The sequence below is a fragment of the Eucalyptus grandis genome, chromosome 4 (genome assembly GCF_016545825.1).
Source record: "Eucalyptus grandis isolate ANBG69807.140 chromosome 4, ASM1654582v1, whole genome shotgun sequence".
NCBI classification, from domain to species: Eukaryota; Viridiplantae; Streptophyta; class Magnoliopsida; order Myrtales; family Myrtaceae; genus Eucalyptus; species Eucalyptus grandis.
Window position 1 is genome coordinate 17,601,765 of NC_052615.1, and position 20,146 is coordinate 17,621,910.

At 39.1% G+C, this 20,146-nt stretch overlaps 1 protein-coding gene across 1 annotated transcript; it reads right to left on the reverse strand.

Annotated features, from left to right (window-relative positions):
- Nucleotides 1-581: 581 nt before the first annotated feature.
- On the reverse strand, nt 582-9,412 carry LOC104441431 (calcium permeable stress-gated cation channel 1). Its single transcript, XM_010054580.3, has 12 exons — nt 9,112-9,412; nt 7,918-8,271; nt 6,729-6,887; nt 5,661-5,796; nt 5,398-5,499; nt 4,722-4,841; nt 4,520-4,600; nt 4,087-4,427; nt 3,730-3,975; nt 2,713-3,037; nt 1,858-2,091; nt 582-1,080 (listed from the first exon to the last, which is right to left on the reverse strand). The coding sequence occupies exons 2-12, from the start codon at nt 8,229-8,231 to the stop codon at nt 814-816; spliced, it is 2,325 nt and encodes a 774-aa protein (XP_010052882.2). The 5' UTR covers nt 8,232-8,271; nt 9,112-9,412; the 3' UTR covers nt 582-813.
- Nucleotides 9,413-20,146: the final 10,734 nt, after the last annotated feature.

The window sequence follows — 20,146 nt, forward strand, 5'->3', positions numbered from 1 at the left end:
GGTTCTTTTCATCCAAATTGTAACCTAATGGATCGAGGGGGGAAAACAATCATGCTGGAAAATCACGGCAAGCACCAGAGAGCTTTTGAAAGCAGCATTCTTGATAGAAATGTTTCAGCCTTGAGCTTTGGTTATCTCTATTTAAATGGAACGCTCATTATTCCTGCATCCGAATGTACATGTTCCGATTTCCCTCCGACCGCATCTGACCGACGAATGTTCCCTACGAGCGACGAACATGAATAGCTACGTCAATAGCGAGCAGTCCATGCTGAGTTCGTTCTTGATAGCAAACGCATTAAACGGAGCGTCCAAGTAAAATGACTCGTCGAGCACCCAGAACGGAGGGCTTCTTCAGCTAAAGGAACTTCCGGTACGGATAAGGGATATGCTTTTTCCGAGCTTATTGTCCGAAATGGGAAGACCCGGAAGCACGCCCTAAATGGCCATAGAAATTGCATAGCTTGCTTCTTTCCCTGTCGAGAAGCCGTCGGAGCCTGTTGCAATCCCGTTCGGTCATGCCTGTCAAACCCTTCAACCGGAAACTTTCCCGGACATTCAATCCTACTAAGAAAGCATCAGAGCCACGAGCGCTTCCATTGTCTAATTCGAAGGTATTGAAGCTAAAGACAATCTTGCAAACTACTTAGGTATTCAACAGACAACCCGCTCAACGACCTGCCTACCTATCCTCTTTACAACAAATTACTCACTGTGTTTTGTGTGTCGTTCATAAACTCATCTAAATTCACAAGAAACCCTTCATTTTTAAGGGCCTAATTTACAGCTGAAGTGCAAGTATCTGCCCGAAACTTAAGGCTGGGAATCTTCATGAACCTCGGGCAGAGACGGTGATGATGTGGTGCTGATTCTGCTAGGCAGTGGCGTGTTCCTACGGGACGACCGCTTTGTGGGAACGAGGACGCTCTCGTTGTCCCACTTCTCATCAACATCATCATCATCTTCGTCGTCGTCATCGGCACTTTTGAATACTGGGTGGAGATATGCATTTTGAAGGAAGCTCTTCAGATTCACGTGCGGTTCCCTCGCACGTTCTAGAGTGTCCTTCATCATCGCCTCCTGAAAACAATAGCCAAACCAAACATCATGAGAATAAACTTCTAGCTTTCATTTGTTTTCACTTTTGCTTGTCCCTAATTATCAGCATCACATATCTAACAACGATAGCCAAACCAAACATCATGAGAATAAACTTCTAGCTTTCATTTGTTTTCACTTTTTGCTTTTCCCTAATTATCAGCGTCACATATCTAACAACGTTAACCAAATGATCAAAGATCAAAAAGGATACAGCCAGACAGTACAACTATACAAATCCAGAAACCTCTTTTCAGGCCCATCTGAGCCGTCTCCCTATACAAGTCCATCTCTTATCCGGATGGGCTGGGCTGGCCATATAAGTGATACCAGAAAAAATAGCCTCAGGGCCAACATAGGATGTTCTATACTAATGCCTCACTTAATGATGGGTCAAAATTAAAAGCAACAATTCACTTAAGGATACAGTCAAACAGTACAACTATACAAATCCAGAAACCTCTTTTCAGGCCCATCTGAGCTGTCTCCCTATATAAGTCATCTCTAATCCGGATGGGCTGGGCTGGCCATATTAGTGATACCAGAAAAAACCGCCTCAGGGTTAACATAGGATGTTCTAGACTAATTCCTCACTTAATGATTGGTCAAAATTAAAAGCAACAATCATCCTCGATATAGATGCTGGATCCGGTGAAAAGCAATCAAGTAAGCAAGCACATTAGAGAAACTCAAGCACCAAAGCTTCAATTACTGCTATGGACATAAAAACACCTGTTTACAAAGCCTAAAATTACGTACCTGTAATGGATATCTAACAAAGGCAGGTTCAAAACGGCCTTTGCAGAACATATGGAAATAGATGGTGAGAACTGGAAGAGCAATGAGGAATGGAGTTGAATTGGCAGCTTGCTTTGTAGCCATCAGTCCAAATAGAAGCAACTGTGATACAACCAATGCAACAATAACACGACGATGCACATCAGGCCAGAATGCTGCAGCACTTTCATACTCCTGGTTGTAGACGTTTATTATCTGGAATATTCGAAAAGATGTTAGGATAAACACGATGATGGAAGAATGAGAAGAAGAAGGAGAAGTAATAAAGGAATAAGAAGTAGAAAAGGGTCTCAACGTGATACATCAAGCATTGGTTCTTAAAAAAACAAGTATATATAAGCAAAGATATATTCAGTATAGATTTTTATAAAAGTCTGGAAGTCATCCCCACATGCACCCCAAATATTAAGTCGAAGCCATCCTTATAGGTGCGGCAGAAATGTGTTAACACTATTGATCTAGAAACAAGAAAAATCTCATCATGACCTGACTTTAGAGTCTCACCAGCCTAAGTTTTAGGTAACTAATCTGAAATATCGATCTTGAAGAGTGACATTGAACAAATCTGGGTGAACAACATAAGGACTGCCTATTTGCAACTTTGCTGGTTACCCTTCGAAATTTTCCATCAATTTAGTGATCCCATCATCCCCTTGGTAATAATAAATCACAAATACTTTCCTAGGACCACCACATGTAATATCATCATAACTGAGAATAATCATGATTGAACATCCTCTAGCTGTTCCCACATTTCAGGCATATGAGCAATGAAACTTCAAAGAAGATATTCCCAATCATTGTTTTCATAAATACCTGATGACGAAACACAACATAAGCCAGGCCAAAGAAAACAAGTATGAAAGGAAGCAAGGCAGGCGTCACTGTAGCATACACGAGGCCCAGTAAGAAGTAAAACTGAATTTGAGGTTCTCCAGTGTTGAAACCAATGCTTCCAGGATCCATTGCCTCCTCCCTATCCTTTTCAGTTTTCACCAAGAAAAAATTCTTCAAGTGGTAGATAATCAAAGGCTTCAGCATTAAAATCTCTGCTGCTATTCCAGCCCAACCATCAACCATAATGTAAGTAATGAAGAAAGTTGCTCTCTGGGGAATGGCCATCCCAATTGTTTTAGGAATCCTGCCAAAAATAAGTAACACGTATGACATCTTCTCCAGAAGGACAGCTAGCAAGTACATAAAATTGGAGAAAAAAATTTGCTGCCCAAAGGGCAACTGCTTAACAGGCCAGTATTGCCACCCAGAACAAAGTCTTTCCAAGGTCAACTAACTTTAGCACACTTATCATCGTGTAATCTTAAGTCAAGGCCCAGCACAATAGTCAAAACAATCTCACATCAAACATGAGACATGCAGAATTAATACATCAAAAGCAGCGTACAACAGCTGCATCCTAGATCATACAAAATAGGATTACACCAAAAGCAGTGGAAAAGGAGCTGCATCCTAAATCATACGGAAATTATGCCTACTAATACGCCTACTAATGACAATGCCTGGTCGAAAGATTTGAAGGTTTCCTTGTTTCACAGCCTCAGATTTATGTATCATCACCCCCCTTTTTCTCTCTCTCTCTCTCACACGCATAGTGCATCCGCAAGCATACAGAAACGCATAGTACATGCAGCGTGGGTACAGCTACCTGTCTATACATCATCGTGTGGGTGCCGCATGTGCATAAAATATGTATGGTTGCATATATGCGTGTAATGCACTTTTGGCATCCTATCTATCCAAGGACAGAAGGGCGGCAAGCACTGCATTGCAATTGGAAATCAAGGAGACATGAAGAAAAAGATAGCCTTGACATACTCGCTGGGCGACTGATGAATGAATGAGTTCAGTTGCTGAAAGGCAGAACCAGCAATTATGCTCCCGAGGAATACATTCACGAAATTGAAAAGATAATATCTAGTCGCTGATCTCCTTTCAAGAGACGATAGAGATATGAAGCCTTCAAATCTAGACATGATCATCAATATTGTAGGCAGGAAAATGAGAAAAAGCTTCAATGCGATCCCAGGCAGAAAACCCTGGATGAACGACTTAATGAAACCGCTGCAAGTCGAATCATCAAAATAAAGTTAATTTCCATCAAAACATATTGCTAAATCAATTTGATGCAAAGAGAGACTTAAAAAGTTGAGAGATAAGAAAAACCAGACTTACATATCAATAATGGGCCTGAGAAATGGAGCTACTTTCTCGATCCCATCAAGGCTTGCAAGAGATTGCACAAAAGCAATGGGTATCATGAAAAAGAAGGTGAGGAAAAAGAACGCAACGGCCATAATTAGTCTTCTGATTGTGAGAGAAACATATGGGATGGCAAGGTTTGGCCAATACACATCGCGTGGCTCCGGAGCCCAATCAGTGAGCCACAGAGTTGGATTTCTGCACTGTTGAGTCTGTGCACAGACAGCGGCACCCCATCTTGTCTTGAAGGAAACAAATGCAGCAGGCATTATAGACTTTGGATCACTTGCAACTTTCTCTCTTTCTGCAGCTATCTGAACAGAAGATTATCAATTACATTAATCCGGTCCTCAATTAAGATCGTTCAGTACTCACAGAAACAAATATAGGTATCAGATGTGCTTACTTCTTTTGATAGTTTCTCAACTTCCAAAGTATAATAATCAAGAGCATCAACCTGATTTCCACAGAGCCCAAGAAAACCAGTCTGGTAAAAGGAAGATATCACGAAGTGATGTAAGTGACACAATGCATCAAGGAAAAAGAACCATTAAAACTATCAGTTGAAGATGCAGTCTCTCATACAAATCTCTGAGATTCTATAGTACCTTTGTAAGGGGTCTTTTTGAATTATTTCTAGTATACTTAAGCTGGTGATAGTCTAGCCAGTTCTGCATTTTTTTCTTCTTCTTGACCAACTCAGCAAGCTTGTTTGCGTTGTACACCACCTGCAGAAAATTTCGAAGTAAGGAATTGAAGACATAGAATTATGTCTGAATAAAAACATGCTCTGACGATTATATGGATGGCAATACATATGATACATTAAAATATGATAATAATCTGTCCAACAAAGTTGAAAAAAGTCTTTGACTTTTTCAAATTGCTAACACTTTCTCACAGGTTAACAGAAGGCCAGTAGGAAGATCAAAAGTACAAAGAGTGGCCAACGACAACAGCCAGCAACTCTTCCTAATGGACAAGGTGAGGCAGCAAAGGGTCAAAAAGGAGGGGGAGAAGGGCATCTTTTCTTGCTCATGTACCACGCCAGCACATAGATAGCAGACATGTTATTACCTAAAGTCTCTAGTGTCAAAGCAAAAACTATTGCGGCAATAAATGATATATAAAGCACGGAACAAGATTCATATAAACCAAAAGGGAATGGTCACACAGACAGAAGCTATCACAGATCCTAGGAAGAAGCACGATGAGCTAATGGATTTACATAGAAAGTATCGACCATAATTATTCTAGAAAGACATTCAGTTTCATCAAGCCAACCTGATGGGTCAGATAATGATCTGGGTGATTAACCAAGAAGAAGTGCTCCACGAGCTCACTAACAGACTCATCTGGATCTGGGGGAACATTTCTGACAAGTACCTGTAAAAATACGGTTCCAAGGAAAAATGTCTCATGTTACGGAGAAACCCTTGGAATTTTAGCCTCCAAGTTCCAAAATTACAGATTACAACCAAATCAAGGTTAATTAACAATCATTATCTAGTTTAATCGACACCAACAATACATGGAGTCCACCCTACCGAAAATTGATCAGCGCGTCGCCGTTCTGATGCAAGAAACTGCAGCCGCATCAAAGCAACTGTCTCATACTCCTTACGCAACACATAGCATGTCCAAAAGGTGAAGACATAAGCCATTATAATATGAGCCCAAAACCTGCCACATGATGCATTTAATGAATAGTTTGATAATAAGTCAATAAAGAATGTAACCAGAGTTTATTAAGCATTGAATTTATAAACATGCAAATGAAAATAACATTACTTTCTCACGTTTATTGAAGGTAAGTTGGACCCCAGCTTTTATTCCCTTAGTAATCTAGACCAAAAATAACATTGCTGCTTAACACATAAAGAGAATGATATTTTCTCTTCACAAGAAACATCCAAATCAAGTACCAATTAATTAATGCAAGATTTATCTCTATGCAGGACAGTTAGCTAAACTGTGTTTCTAACAAACATGGAAAAAGGTCGTATTTCTGTTTGGGTGTATTTCTGTTTGGGTTCAAGTGACGTCAGTAATCATTGACAATCATAATGAACGAACTCCAAATTTAAGACCACCGCATTCCAATACAGCAGAGAAAATAACAACAACAATTTCCAACACCATATTAGAAAGCCAAAACTAGTCCTTCTCAAATAATTGGTCAAGAAGAAAAAATGTTAAACAGCAGTCTCAAGAAAATCTAAAGATTGTAGATGTCAGTATATGTAGCATAATTTCTCATATGTCCCCTGGACGAACAGTTACTATGGAACCCTCGCAAAGGAACCATCCAAGGTTATATTACAGGTGACCACACTAATTACAGAATTATCGTTTCCAATTATTTAGTGAAGCTCTTGAATATATCCTTTTATCCCTGGCTCAACTGTATCAATGCAATTAAAAGACTACAGAAGATTAAACTTAAAGCCTATAGAGCAAGCCTGATGAAAATAAGCAACAGGTCAACTATAATTGGAATTGAGCCCCAAACTGAATACCAACTAGCAGCTTATCAACCACTGGAACACGGACTGATATTTGCAATACACAAAAAGGTAAAGAAAGCCAGATCAAGATAGGAAAAAGTTCCATACCTATTTGATGCTTGGGGGATATTTGAAATTGAAAGTTTGTCAATATCGCTAGAAGTTACATTATTATATTTGGCCTCCAGCTCTAGAGTGTTATTCGTATAATTTACTGGTACCAAAATAGTCCACGCCAGCAGTGCCATAGGAACAAAAACCTTCAGTCTGCATCAATGGCATGGAGAAATTAGAATAACAGTTTCTAATGCATCTACATTTGTGCATTGCCAACCGAACAGATTTTTTAGCTATACAGAATAGTTTTAGAGAATATATCTTGACATGTTTGGTATATGAACAGATTGCACTCCACAATGTTCATAACAAAGAAAAACAAACCGTGCAACATCCTTAGTGTAAAAAGAGCTTTCTTAGCTGTAATTAAATTAACCTGCAAACGTACAAGTAGCCGGTGTTACCTTATTTGTTCTTTCCCATGTTTTCAAGTCCTGCAACTTCATCCATATTTACAATTCTTAAACGCACCAATACTGCATATAACATAACAAAAAAATACAAATGATGCAGGTCCTTTTTTCACTGGATCTATGGGCCCATTTGGTATCCTATAAAGGCTCTGCAGTGATGTTGTCGAAGCTGAGTTGTGATATGATGCAACCACAAAAATTAAAGACTATTGGCACTGCATGTTTTAGAGTTGCCCCCACCAGAGAAACATCAGCAGCTCTCAGAAAAGCACCTAAAAAAGGTTCTGCAACGTGGGAAGCTTCACAACGTCTAAACATTTACCGAAAACCTTATTGGAAAAGAAGCGATCTTGTAAAAGCTGTTGCTTTTGCCCTTCAAATATACTAGACACCATCTAATCTACCCCTAAAATGCTTCTTTTAAGGCAATCGGCATACAGGTTCTCATTTTTGTATGACTACCAATAGCATAAGAAGATTTAGCTAACTAAAGGCCACAACTTGAGAACGATATCATTTCAATCTTTAGTAAGATATTCCTTTAAACAGAGCTAGGGGAGCATCTGACAGTGCCTTGAAACCACAAGTGCAACTGAAAATCATCAAAGTAGAAGCAAACGAAGCAATTGTGCAATAGCAGTAGAAAACACATGATGGCACTTCCTGCATCCAGTAGGACAAATCTAGGATAAATTAACAAGAGATAACAACATTAATCAAATGCGGCATGAAGCATCCATGCAACAGGAAAATCAACTTCGGCTTACCCCAACAGATAGATTCTTAAATAAACAGCAGAATCCAATCCCGCATGTTCAATAAGTTCTTGTTCAGGCATTTTGAGCGCATCTGGCATCCAATTTAAAAACTTAATGTATGACCGGAAGTCCAAGTTGACAAACTTGCGAGCAAATGGCCCCCCACGAGCCGGGCTGGTCCGTAAGCCCTTGAGATACCATTTGGGAAAATATACTCTATCATTGAAAGGTTGAAGCCTTAAAACGGCAAACACCACGAAAAAGACAAATGCACTGAGAATATTGATTGCCGCCGCAAGTCCTATATCCGCAAGAGTAGCCATATGTCCGCTCCTTTAGAATAAAAGAAGAAGGTAGCTCCACCTGCAGAAAAGAAAAGGGAATTTCAGCACAAGCTATCTATTCATATTTTCGAAAACAGAAGATGAGATAATTAATATCCCCCATGAAGTTTCATCAAGGAGGCTCGCAAACAAGCTCTAATCGCAACGAAACGTCCGATCCCCTAGGCGCAATTCGCTATCGACCATCCCATGTTCTAATGCCTCAGTTGATTTTCGGGCAGCCGTATCGATTCTCCTCAAAGAATCGCAACCGATAAGGGAAAAAACGAGGCACGCTTCGTCGAAACAGCTCGGCATAGCCGAACCGACACGCTTAACTTACAACCTCGCTCTCCTCGCGAACCTTAAGCGGCAAGATCAGACCTTTCACTCGAGTCTCCATAAATCTCGAAATTCGAAGAATCCCTCACGAGTTCCCGGACAAGGCGAACAAAAGTTCTTCTCTTTCTCCTTTTTCTCGCTCGGTCGGAGCCATATCTCAATGCAACTCTCTCTCTCTCTCTCTCTCTCTCTCGCGATCGTTTAAAGCACCAAAGCGCTTCGTCACACTGACCAGGCTCGCAAGCGCAGAACTAAACTGTTCCATCTTCTCTACGCAGTCCCTCCCTCGAAAACTCGTCGAACTCCCCCAAAATTCCCCGCCGATCTCCCGTGCTCACTCTCCGACCACTCGTTGCACCAAAAAAAAAAAAAACCACCGGAAAAATCCACACCGCCGGCCCGCTCACAGGCAAGAGCCGCCGCCGCCACCGCCGCCGCAACAACCGAGCTCGCGCAATCACTCGAAACCGAAAAAGAAGAAGAAGAAGAAGAAGAAGTGTTCAAAAGCTCGAGAGGGGGAGAAGGAGAATCGACTCACCGTTTCACCGCGCCAGCTGCTTCCACACCACACCAGCCGCGAGACAAGAGCAGCGAACGCGACTTGAAGGAGATGAGGCAGATCCAGGGGGGTGCGGAACGGCTTCGAATCGCGTGGAGCACGCCGCTCACGCCGGGAACATTCCTCGCCCTCGCCTCCCTCCGCCGGCAAAGCACAATCCCAATCCCACCACCACCACCTTCACCGCCCAAGCAAGAAGGAGGAGGTAACTGTCTGCACGGGGAGAACCTCCGTCGCACGGAAACTTCAAAGCAACCAGATTTCTCTCGCGGATAATGAACGTCCCCATTTCCCGCATTCCTTATATTTCCCTGCGGACAACGGACGGACAGTGTGGAGCGCGTGTGCTGACGTGTCAGTTTCCGGCCAGGTGGGGTTAGGTGCGCCGCGCTGTGTACGCTTCGCGGGTCGTGCGAGGGATTGATTAAAGTCAAAATTAGTGGTGATTAGGGAGTGGGAGTGGGGGTGGCGGAGGGAGAATTATTTCGGACGCTTTTTCTTTTTCGCTTTTTCTTTTTTCTTCTCTTCTTCTTTTTTCCCTACTTTTTTTTTTTTTTTTTAATTATGTTTCGAGCGTTTTGCACAATGATCGACTAGGTCCCGCTTCACTTTCATGACGAACACATGAAAAAGGCTGTCGAGTGGTCGTGATTCGTACGCAAACATGAGATTTTTGTTCATTACAATATGGCACATGATATGGTTGGAGCGGTTGAAATAATTGAAGTTCTCCTTCTCTTGTCGTCCTTGACCGGGAATGATGGGACCGTAACAATTTTGCCTGCTGCCATCTTGACGATAAATTTCTACATTTTTTTTCTAGAGGTAGACTCGTGATATAATCAATTTAATCAGTGCCCGGATGCTTGTTAGCGAAACCTATAAATGATAATGCTCGAGGGTGACAGAGAAATGCAAATTCAATGGTTAAGGTCGTGTGATCGAAATAATCACGATCTCGGTATTATGTTTACCCTGTTCTTGCCCTTTAGACATTTAAAGAGTAAATACCACCAAAAAAAAAAAATCTCAAATGGTCACTTTTTAAAAAAATTAATCAAAGTTAATTTGTTTACCATTAAAAACCCAAAATCAATATTCTTATGATAAATTTATTACATGTTAGTTTCTATTAAGTTTTATCATAAATGTATTAAGTTGGATGACACGTGACAATTAACATGTACACTATTTTTGTTTTTTACTTAAATATATCAGTTTATGATTTTCTGTAATATTAATTCAATTTAGCAAAAATTAACGAGTGTACCATTTTTAGATTTTGCCTAACTATATTTTTTGTAATTTTTGTGATATTAATCTAGATTAACAAAAATTAAAAGAGTGTAAATTTGTTATAAATGTATCAATTTATGAATTTCGATTATCAAAATAAATAGTTTAGAGTAATTTGTCCGTAAATACATTACTTTAGGACTTTTTTGTATTAATAATCAACGCACCTAGATTGTTGAATTCTGCTCCTTTTCTAGATCGCGATCTCCTCAGTCAAAAGACGGATAATCCAAGGTACGCACAACGGTACGTTACCAAAAAGCATGTGCATGGAATAATTGTAATTGAGGCTTAGTGATCACGTCTTAAGTACAGCGATTTTTCCAATTAATTACAACAGGACTGGTCAGTGAGAGAAAGAGAGATCGCCCCATGTCGGCAAGCTGCCTCCTCCCTTAAAACAGTAACGGCTACTTTTTTTAATCGCCACGCGGCCCCTCGTCGCTGGCCAACGCCACGCGCCAGCTGTCGGGAGCTTGCGCGTGGGCGGTGCTGCCCGCGTCAGCACGGCGGCCGCGGCCATCAAAGTACGTGGTGGGGCCCCGGGGAAAAGGGAGGATAAGTAAACAAATAATGAAAAAGAACCGATTTTGTGGCGTTGGGAGGCGCGACGTGGCTGCCCCGCGGGGAACGCGTCGGCCGCGCGTGGGGTAGCCCGGCGGGGCTGAGATGAGATCTGGACCGTCGGAGGATTTAACGGACGAGGTCGGTCAATTTATTAGATTCGGTGCATTTTGACTTTCCGGGGACGGAGTTGACTGCGCAGAACGAGGTAGCCGTTGGGTTAGATCAACGAACGGCCGAAAAATACCTGACATTAGATCCCCCGTACTATATTTCCTTCTCCTAATCTTACCCTAAGATTGAACTTAGGAAGCAATTGCTTCATAAAAAATTTTAAAAAAATAATCATTTATATCGCCTATAAAAATAAACAAATGAATATTTTTTTATTATTTAAGAAAATATTTAAACATAAATTACTGTAGCTGATGAGGAACAATATTCATTAACTAATTATTAAAGTAATATAAATAATCATTTTAAAAAAAATTTTTTTAAATTATATATTCTCTGTTAAATGAATAGAGCTTTGATATTTAATTTGCGCACAAGGACTGTCGATTTAGGTCTGGTGACAGCCAACCATAAATAAATACTTGATTATATCCGATCTGAAGTGACATGCAAATGTCGACCCAGCCATGAAGATGTTGTTCTTTCAAGCCTAGGCCTTTTTCTTATTGGGCTTTAAATTGCTGTTGCTCGCAACTTCATTTGGGCCTTCATGGGAGGGAGAGACTGCTCCAACAATCACACATACTTCTTCCTCTTAGGGCTTTGAATCATCTCTCGAGAATCTCTTTCGTTCTTTTTCTGGGGGACAATTCCATCTCAGGAACCCATCCGAGTAAAATTCATGGATTCAATGCAGTCAAAACCAAAGTCCAGCTTGTTTCCTCTAAGAATTAGAATCCGAAGTGCTACTAAGCAATAGGTTCTCCCCATTCTTTATAACATGATATCAGAGCACGTGTTGAACCCTGACACATAATATCAATTTTTTCACCCTTATCATGCCGGTTTTCATGTTTCTCCTTGTTCGCCTCGTCGATAGGATTAAGTTCGTATCCTCTCTCGCTTGTATAAGGTTACTAGTTTACGCACAAAGATAAGTGTTCAATGATATCTAAGTACAGTGGCAACGTGTTTTCTAACGTCTTAAACTTTTGGGGAAAACAGTTTTGTCTAGCGTGATGAATCCGTCGCGAATTACTTTTGTCCAGAGCCGTTTTGAAGGTTTACAAAGGCCTAAATGTATATTAAACTACAAGAAAAATGTGCTTATAATTTTCAATACAAGAAAAAGTATCAAATAAGCCATAAAAATATTGTATTTGTGCTGATTTAAATCTAAAAATTTAAATTATGTCAATTTAGTCATAAAACTGTGATAGACCCGATTCATGGAGGACCGTCCGATTAAACCGAGAGTTGTCAGGGCAAAAAAAACAGAGAGAGAGAGGAGAAAATTGTTGATAAAGGGTTTGGTGAAGAGGCCAAGCTGGTTCGATGCTGGGATTCCCTGGTCATCGACCAACGTCCCCCATTGGGCCATTGCCAGCTCCTCTTCACCTTAAAAAGGCGAAGCATAATGCCCATTGGATCTCCCTTTGGACCCCCCCGTATTTTAGTGCGGATTCGATCAACTTTGAAATGAATGTAGCAAAGCTCCAGATCTAGCGCGAATTCACTCTTTGGTTCGATGAACCTGCCACTCGCCCCCCACTTCACTCCAGTCTAGTCTAGGCCAGCGCTAAGCTTCTTCTTTTTTATAGCTGTTTCCCTCTAAATTCACCTAATTTGATGTCTGTCCTCGAAAAATGCGTAGTCCTTGTGTTGTTGATTAGATGGTTTACAGCTTAGAAAGAACATAAGCTACATTCACGTGTGACTAATAGCCTAAAGTCGACGGTACGGGCTCAAGACGGAATTGACAAGAGTGAGAGGCGAGCATAAAGAAAAATTACCCAAAAAATCATAAATTTATTATATATCGGTCAATTCAATTTTAAACATTTTAATTTTTGTTAATTCAATCATAAATATTTTAAAGACTTACAAATTTAGTCCTAAATTTTTAATTATGTCAATTTAGTTATAAATATTTTAACAATTACCTAACTATTGGTAAGTCTTTTTTTTTTCATCACTAAGGTCGAGAGTTCGAAACGCCGATTCTTAACGTTATAAGTAGAGGGCCATAGTTTTGGAGTCATGTGCTAGGTCTTTGTCGGGTATATAGGCTCGGCCCTTCGGTGCCATCCAGGCAGAGGGGGCCGTGGTGAAGTCATCGGTTATCAAAAAAAAAAAACATTTTAACAATTTGTTAAACAAGTCCTAAATATTTTAACGAATTGTCAATTTAGCCCTTCCAACTAATTTTAGTAGGACATCGATAACGTGGTGGCCTAATAACACCAGTCATCCTACATGGCGCAATTAGTATTGACATGGATAATTTTTTAATCTCTTAAAAATTTTCAAAATTTTTCTTTTTTCCTTTTTTTTTCCTTTTATTTGTCCTCTTTAAGAGGAAAAATAACCATTGGGATTTATTCCGATGGCCACCCTTCCCACATGTGAAGGGGGAGATAGAGGATTTGAATCCCCATTATCTTAAGAGGTTGAGATGAAGACGATTAGCTTTAGATATGAGTTTCGACTCTCACATATTGCAAAAAGGTAAGGTAAAAGTCTGAGAATGTGTTGAAAGTCAGAGTAAGACAAACCTAGAAAAAAAAAGGAAAAAAAAATTAGAAAATTTTCTATAAATTAAAATTATTTATGTCAGCATTAGCCCCGCCACATAAGATGGCCGACGCTAATTGGATTGTTATGTCAGTGATATCCAACCAAAATTAGTTAGAAATACTAAATTGACAATTTATTAAAAGGTTTACGACTAAATTGAAGCAATTTAAAAAAAAAATTAAGATTGAATTGGTAAGTTATCAAAATATTTATGACTGAATTAGAAAAATTTGAAAGATTTGGAATTGAATTGACCATCGTATAATAAGTTTAAGAATTTTTAGATAATTTTCCCCAAAATGAAAGAAAATGGACGAGAACTTGAATAAAATAAGTAAAATCTTGTGGGTTTGATTGAGAGTGTATGTCCTTCATGCTTCAAATGTTCTTTTTACAATAATGAGAATCTAGGATCTAACTTATCTCCCAAATTCTAGATGTGTTCCCCAAGTTTTGGAAGCGGCCCTCGTAGATTGATGTTGGTTTTGGATGTGTCCTTATGGGCATAAGCCTTTAGGATCTCAATTCCGTGTTCTAAGACTTGTGCTCCCTATTGCAATTGTACTCTCCACGTTTTGGATGTGTCCTTGGTATTTTGGTTGTGTTCATCACGCTTTGGACACGACTGAGAGTTGTTTCTGATGACAAATATAAATATGGTATTCATGCCAATCGTTTTAACCATGTATATCATTCTGCTTTTGCCACATTCAATTTCATCACCTGTATATTAATGGATAAATTTGAAGAGACAATAACCATTCCTACATTTTTTTTTCTCGAAATTTTAATTGTTTTGGTGTCATCTTAGCCCATTTTGCAACGTGCATGCTAATCACTTGCGCACCGTGTATGCCAACTACTTGTGCCATTGGCTGCATTTGTTATGTGTCTGCTAACCTCTTGCGCAACGTGTATGCCAAACCCCTTCTAACATGTCAGTTTTTGTTCCCCTCTTCAATACTAGCTATGCACATTGGGCATGCTCAATTTTGGTGCCCACATTGATAAATGCCAATCCTCCCATTGCTCAAACCTACACCAATCACACATTTGCACAACATCCCGTAACTTATTTAATATGCTCGATATCTCACGCAATCAATTTCAATTCTGAAGTGGCTCGTACTTATTTTCCCGTTCTCAAATGCTAACAATAACTATCCTTGGATCTTTTTGTGGGTGTCGTATTTACATCTGTTACATACATATGTATGTACCTATAATGTCACTTTCTTTCCGATGGCCTTCATTTGAAGGAGATGACATAGTCAGCCACAGCTAGTAAAACCCTCTGAAAAAAATAGATTTTCTGTTTGGAAAATATGACTTCAAATTGGGTAGAATAATAAAATCGGATCTTTAGAGTAATCAAATCGGACTTTGAAGCGTGATGTCACTTTCTTTAAAGATTTATTTGTCCTACAACGTTGTTAATGGTCACCGGCAAATTTCATCCACGATACAACAAAGTCTCAAAATGAAAATACTAAATAGCAATTCTAGTATTTTTCCAGGATCTTTCTAGAAAACAATTAAAAAGATGGATGTAGTTTTTTTTTTTTTTTAAATGCTCGAAATGATAAAATGATCAAGCACACTGTTCTTCTTAAAACCAACACACACACACACACACACACACACACATATATATATAATAGTCTTAAAACATAGGCAACTCTTCATGAAAAATTGCAAAAATGAATAAACGTATCATTTCGAAAATTGCCCAAATGAACAAAGGTGTCCATTTGGAAAAAAGTTTAAAAAACAAACAAATGCAACCATTTGGGAAATGTTGCAAACTAAATAAGTATCTTTTTCAAAAATTATTTTGAAAAGACACAAACAAAAATTTGGAATAATTTTAAAAATATTATTATTATTTTAATAAATAAAATTTCATTTTTTTAAATAATTTTCGAAAATTCTCAAGAAACAAAAACAACATTTGAATTGATTAAAGTTAATAAGATAACCGTACAAAAACAAATAAATAAAAAATAATAAATTGATTAGTATTAATTAAACCGCGAGCGCGTAAAGTGCGCATATTATTCGCACACCCGCATAAAGGTATGGTGAGATCTAACCCACACCCTAATCATTTTTTTTAGGTACATTAAAAAAATCTCACGCTTATTAATTGACCTACTTTTTCTCACTTTTTTTTATGAAATTATATGGGACAAGAAAATATGCACTTAATTTGTTTTTTTTTTATGACTTAGGAAAACTCGTAAGCCGACAATCGATGGACAAATCCTGAGGCCTACGGAGGCACCTACCACCTCCATGAAGCGAGTAAGTCCACCTGCGACGTACTGGAAATTTGAACTTCTCCCCCTTTGTTAGGGGGAGAAAGCCCGAAACCAATGGTACTACTCAATGCGATGGTAACATTTTAATAACATGTACTTAATTTGTTTATACAAATAAATGTTCAACATTTTCAACATCATAAACTCGACATCAACGTAATAAGACATCAAAGCAGAAGAAAGAGAGAAATAACGAGTCATCTGAGTTCAATGTCATGTGTACTGTTCGAAGTTATTCAATCACGGGATGGAATTGACGGTTGCACTTGCCATGTTGTGGTTGGATGGCTGTTGATATGACAAGGACAGCTATTTATGTTCCTGTACTGGAAACTGTGCAATGTACGACCTATCAAGACCATAAGATAATCGAACAAGGAAGAAAAAGATCGCCACCGAGCGAGCACTGGATGACACAGGACTTAGGTTAAAAGAAAAATAATGCATTGCATGCAAGCGAAGACACGTGGGGCCTAGCAGCATTTGAGTTGGTCAGCAATAATTTAACAGAAAGCAAGTAATGATGAAGACGCATGACCTTACAAATGTATTCGAGAGGGCCTTTTTTTCTCTGTTCAAGGAGGAATTTGTTTTGCTCTGGCTGCAATGATTATTCTCCACGCTTCAACACCATAATCGCACGCCTTTTTTGGTGGGATTATGCTGGATCGAAATCGGATTCGATGCCTCCAAGAGACCGTACTAAGGTAAATCCAACTCAAATGATGATAAATGCCAGTCGATCTTCTTACGTTGACGGTGACTGGCTACAAACCGGTTAAACGCCTGAGCAAAGTGCGAGAATAATTATTTTCTGATTTAAGGTCATTGCTTAAATATAGGAACGATAAAGATCATAGCCAGACATTTGGTAAGATGAGGATTATAAGCAATTGGCATGACTGCCGCACCTATTTCTAGAAATCGATACCAGCCAATTCCAATGTGGGGGAACAAGTGCAGAACGTGAAAAAAAAAACAAGCCTTAGAAGGCTCGTGACCTTAAAAGGATTCTCAAGACAAAAGAAAGACGATGCCGATGTTAGGACCCATTTGGTTCGACTTTTGGGAATGCACTTGCAAAAATACAAATATCTTTGGGAGAATAAGATTTTTCGAAATGCAAATAACATTTGATAAAATTTGCATTAAGAAACAATTTTGACCGAAATACCGTTTAATAAAATTTGCATTTGTAAATTACTTTTATTAAATTAAAAAACAAAAAATTTGTATTTTTTTTTATTGAAGTTCCGCTACGGAATTACCGGATCTGGTGGCCGAATGGCCGGATTTGGCCCCTAGACGGTCGCCGAGGTCGCGTGGCGACCGTTCCGGGGTCACGCGACCTAGGCCATCGGTCGCTTGGGTCGCGTGACCCGGGCGTTGCGCGATGTCCGGCAGCGGTTCTTTGGGGTCGAGCAATGGTTGCTAGGGTCTGGCGACCCTTAGGTGACGGTCGTCGGCGCCTTGCCGGCAAGCGCAACCCCTTAGCCGGCGGTCATCGGCCTCTGGTCGGCTTCTTTATGTGGTGGTGTGTGATGGTTTTGGAAAAGATGAACAGTACCAAGGATTTGCATTCCGAAGATGTAACTTCCCAAAGTACCTTCGGAGTTGTATTGGGCTAAAAGCCCTAAGAGCCACTTGGAGATGCAATTGCATTTTGCCAAAGTTGCCAAAAAAAACGAACTAAACGCATTTGCATTTGGCCAAGGACTTTAGAGTCCCAAAGTGTCTTCCAAATGCCCAACCAAACAGGGCCTTAATCAATTCGATGCTAGCCCAATAAACAAGGAAAAGGCTAGTGCCCATTCCGAAGATTTAAGGAGCAAGGAAAACAATCAAAATTGTTTTGTTAAGAGGAATGAACATGTTAATCACCTGTTGCGCGATGAGCAAGGATTGAAAAGGCATAAATGTAAGCTTAGGATTAAGAGATCACGCGCACACTCAACCAAATCACATGATCTTACTTATTGTATACAAGTTTTTTATTCCTTTTCATCTATTTCGTTGAACTCTTGCTCTCAGTTTGAGCTCGTGTTGTCGGCTTTTAGCTTTAAGTCATCCCTAAACTTACCTTCTGTTCCTTTCTAAATCGTAATCGCCTGATCAATAGTATATAGATTACTTGTTGTTTGGATTCGCCAATTCCTTGTGAGGGCTAGCATCGACTTTGAAAATTTATGGGGAAACACTTTGTATATCTATTTTTCGTTTTTTATGGTATGGTTAGAAAATACCTAAGCAACAAGTGGTTTCCCAAATGAAAAGTTAAGTCATGAGCCTATTTGTCTTGACATTTATAATATACACTGCTCGATTTGGTAAGATAATTTCCGTGGATGGGCGATGAATACGATGGTTTACCTTCGCCTCGACAGAATATTTAGGTACCGAGGAATTTAAGACAGATCACAAGCATCAGCCGGTCTCTTTCTTACCAACAGGTACAAAACACTAATAATAACTAAAAACATAAATAGGATTGCACCATGTCGGCATGTGTCATTTATTACACGCGACGGAGACCCACATTTACAACACATTCACCTGAGAAAAAAGAATGTGAATTTCTCCTTTTTTAAATATTTTTGTTATCAATTATAATTTATATCTAAACATATTATGAAATGATTAAAATATTATTTATTTATTTATTTTGGTAAATGGTTCAAAAGATCATTTTTTTTTAAAAAATATTTTTCAAATCATTTATTTTTTATAAAACAAGTGAAGCCTAAAATTAGAATTACACCGTCACTTCAGAATTAGCCATGGATTAAATATATATCCACACCTTTAATTTAAGGAATTCTTATGACCAACTACTCCCTTGAATACCGGAAAAGTTTTTTTGTAATTAAAAATAAAAAAGATAAGCACCAACTTTTTTTGATTTGGAAAGTTGGTAGTCAACAATGGGCATCGCACGAGAGGAACCTTCTATGTCCACATTAGCTTTGATCGTATCAATTAGAATTACGCTGTCGCTTCAAATAGCTTTAATTTAAGGAATTCTTACGACCAGCTACTCCCTTGAATACCGGAGAAGCTTTTTGTAATTAAGAAAAAAAAGATTAGCACCGACTTTATTTTGACTTGAAAAGTTAGTAGTCAACTGTGGGCATCGCATGAGGGGAACCTTCTAAGTCCACATCGTGAGGCAATGCAGTCTTAAAAGGTATTAATGCAAGCCTTCATATGTTGACATTAATTAATAATTCCATCCTTAATATGTCTATTGAAGAGCTTTCGAAAGATAAAGGTGGAGAAACATTGCATGTATATTTATCAAGTCATCGTGATTTTAAATATATGGGACCCATTCTGTCACGTCATATAAAAAAAAATGAAAAAAAGAACTGTAAAAATGCCCTCTTAAAGTCATTAAAGTGAAAATGCTAATAAGTCGTTTCACGTGAAATTATTAAAAGAGAGATTCAGTCATTATCGACCTGCCTACATTTCATGACTAGCAATTTGACTTAAAGAGGTAGCCAACAGCTTGTCACAAAATGTTTGATTTGAAACATAGCTAGTTGCATTTCTTGTAGCCCAAGGGTTTGAGATTGACAAGCCTGCAATGACCACCCTTGTCAAGATGCCCGTAGCTAGGAAGTCTCTTTACACAAAATATATTGTAGCCCAGGCAACATAGCATGAGCCGTTCAAAAGTTTAAATTCGTAGAGGACATGCGGACCTCCTCATCACCAGGCTGACCACTCAATTGTACAAATTCAGCACAACCTTTGGTATTCGATCCCGACTCCATACCAACCTCTGTCTCGTCTTCCGAATTAAGCATGGATGACTCACATACACCATAAACATTTGACACATTCAAATTTTGAAATAAAAACCTTGGATCTGATCTAGTCATTATCGACCTAGTCATTATCGACCTACCTACGTTTCATGACCAGCGATATGACTTAAAGGGGTAGTCAATAATTCGTCATAAAATGTTTGATTTGAATCATAACTATTCGCACATCTCGCGGCTTAAGGATTCGAGATTGGCGAGCCTGCAATAACAACCCTTGTCAAAATGCCGGTAGCTAGGAAGTCTCTTTATACG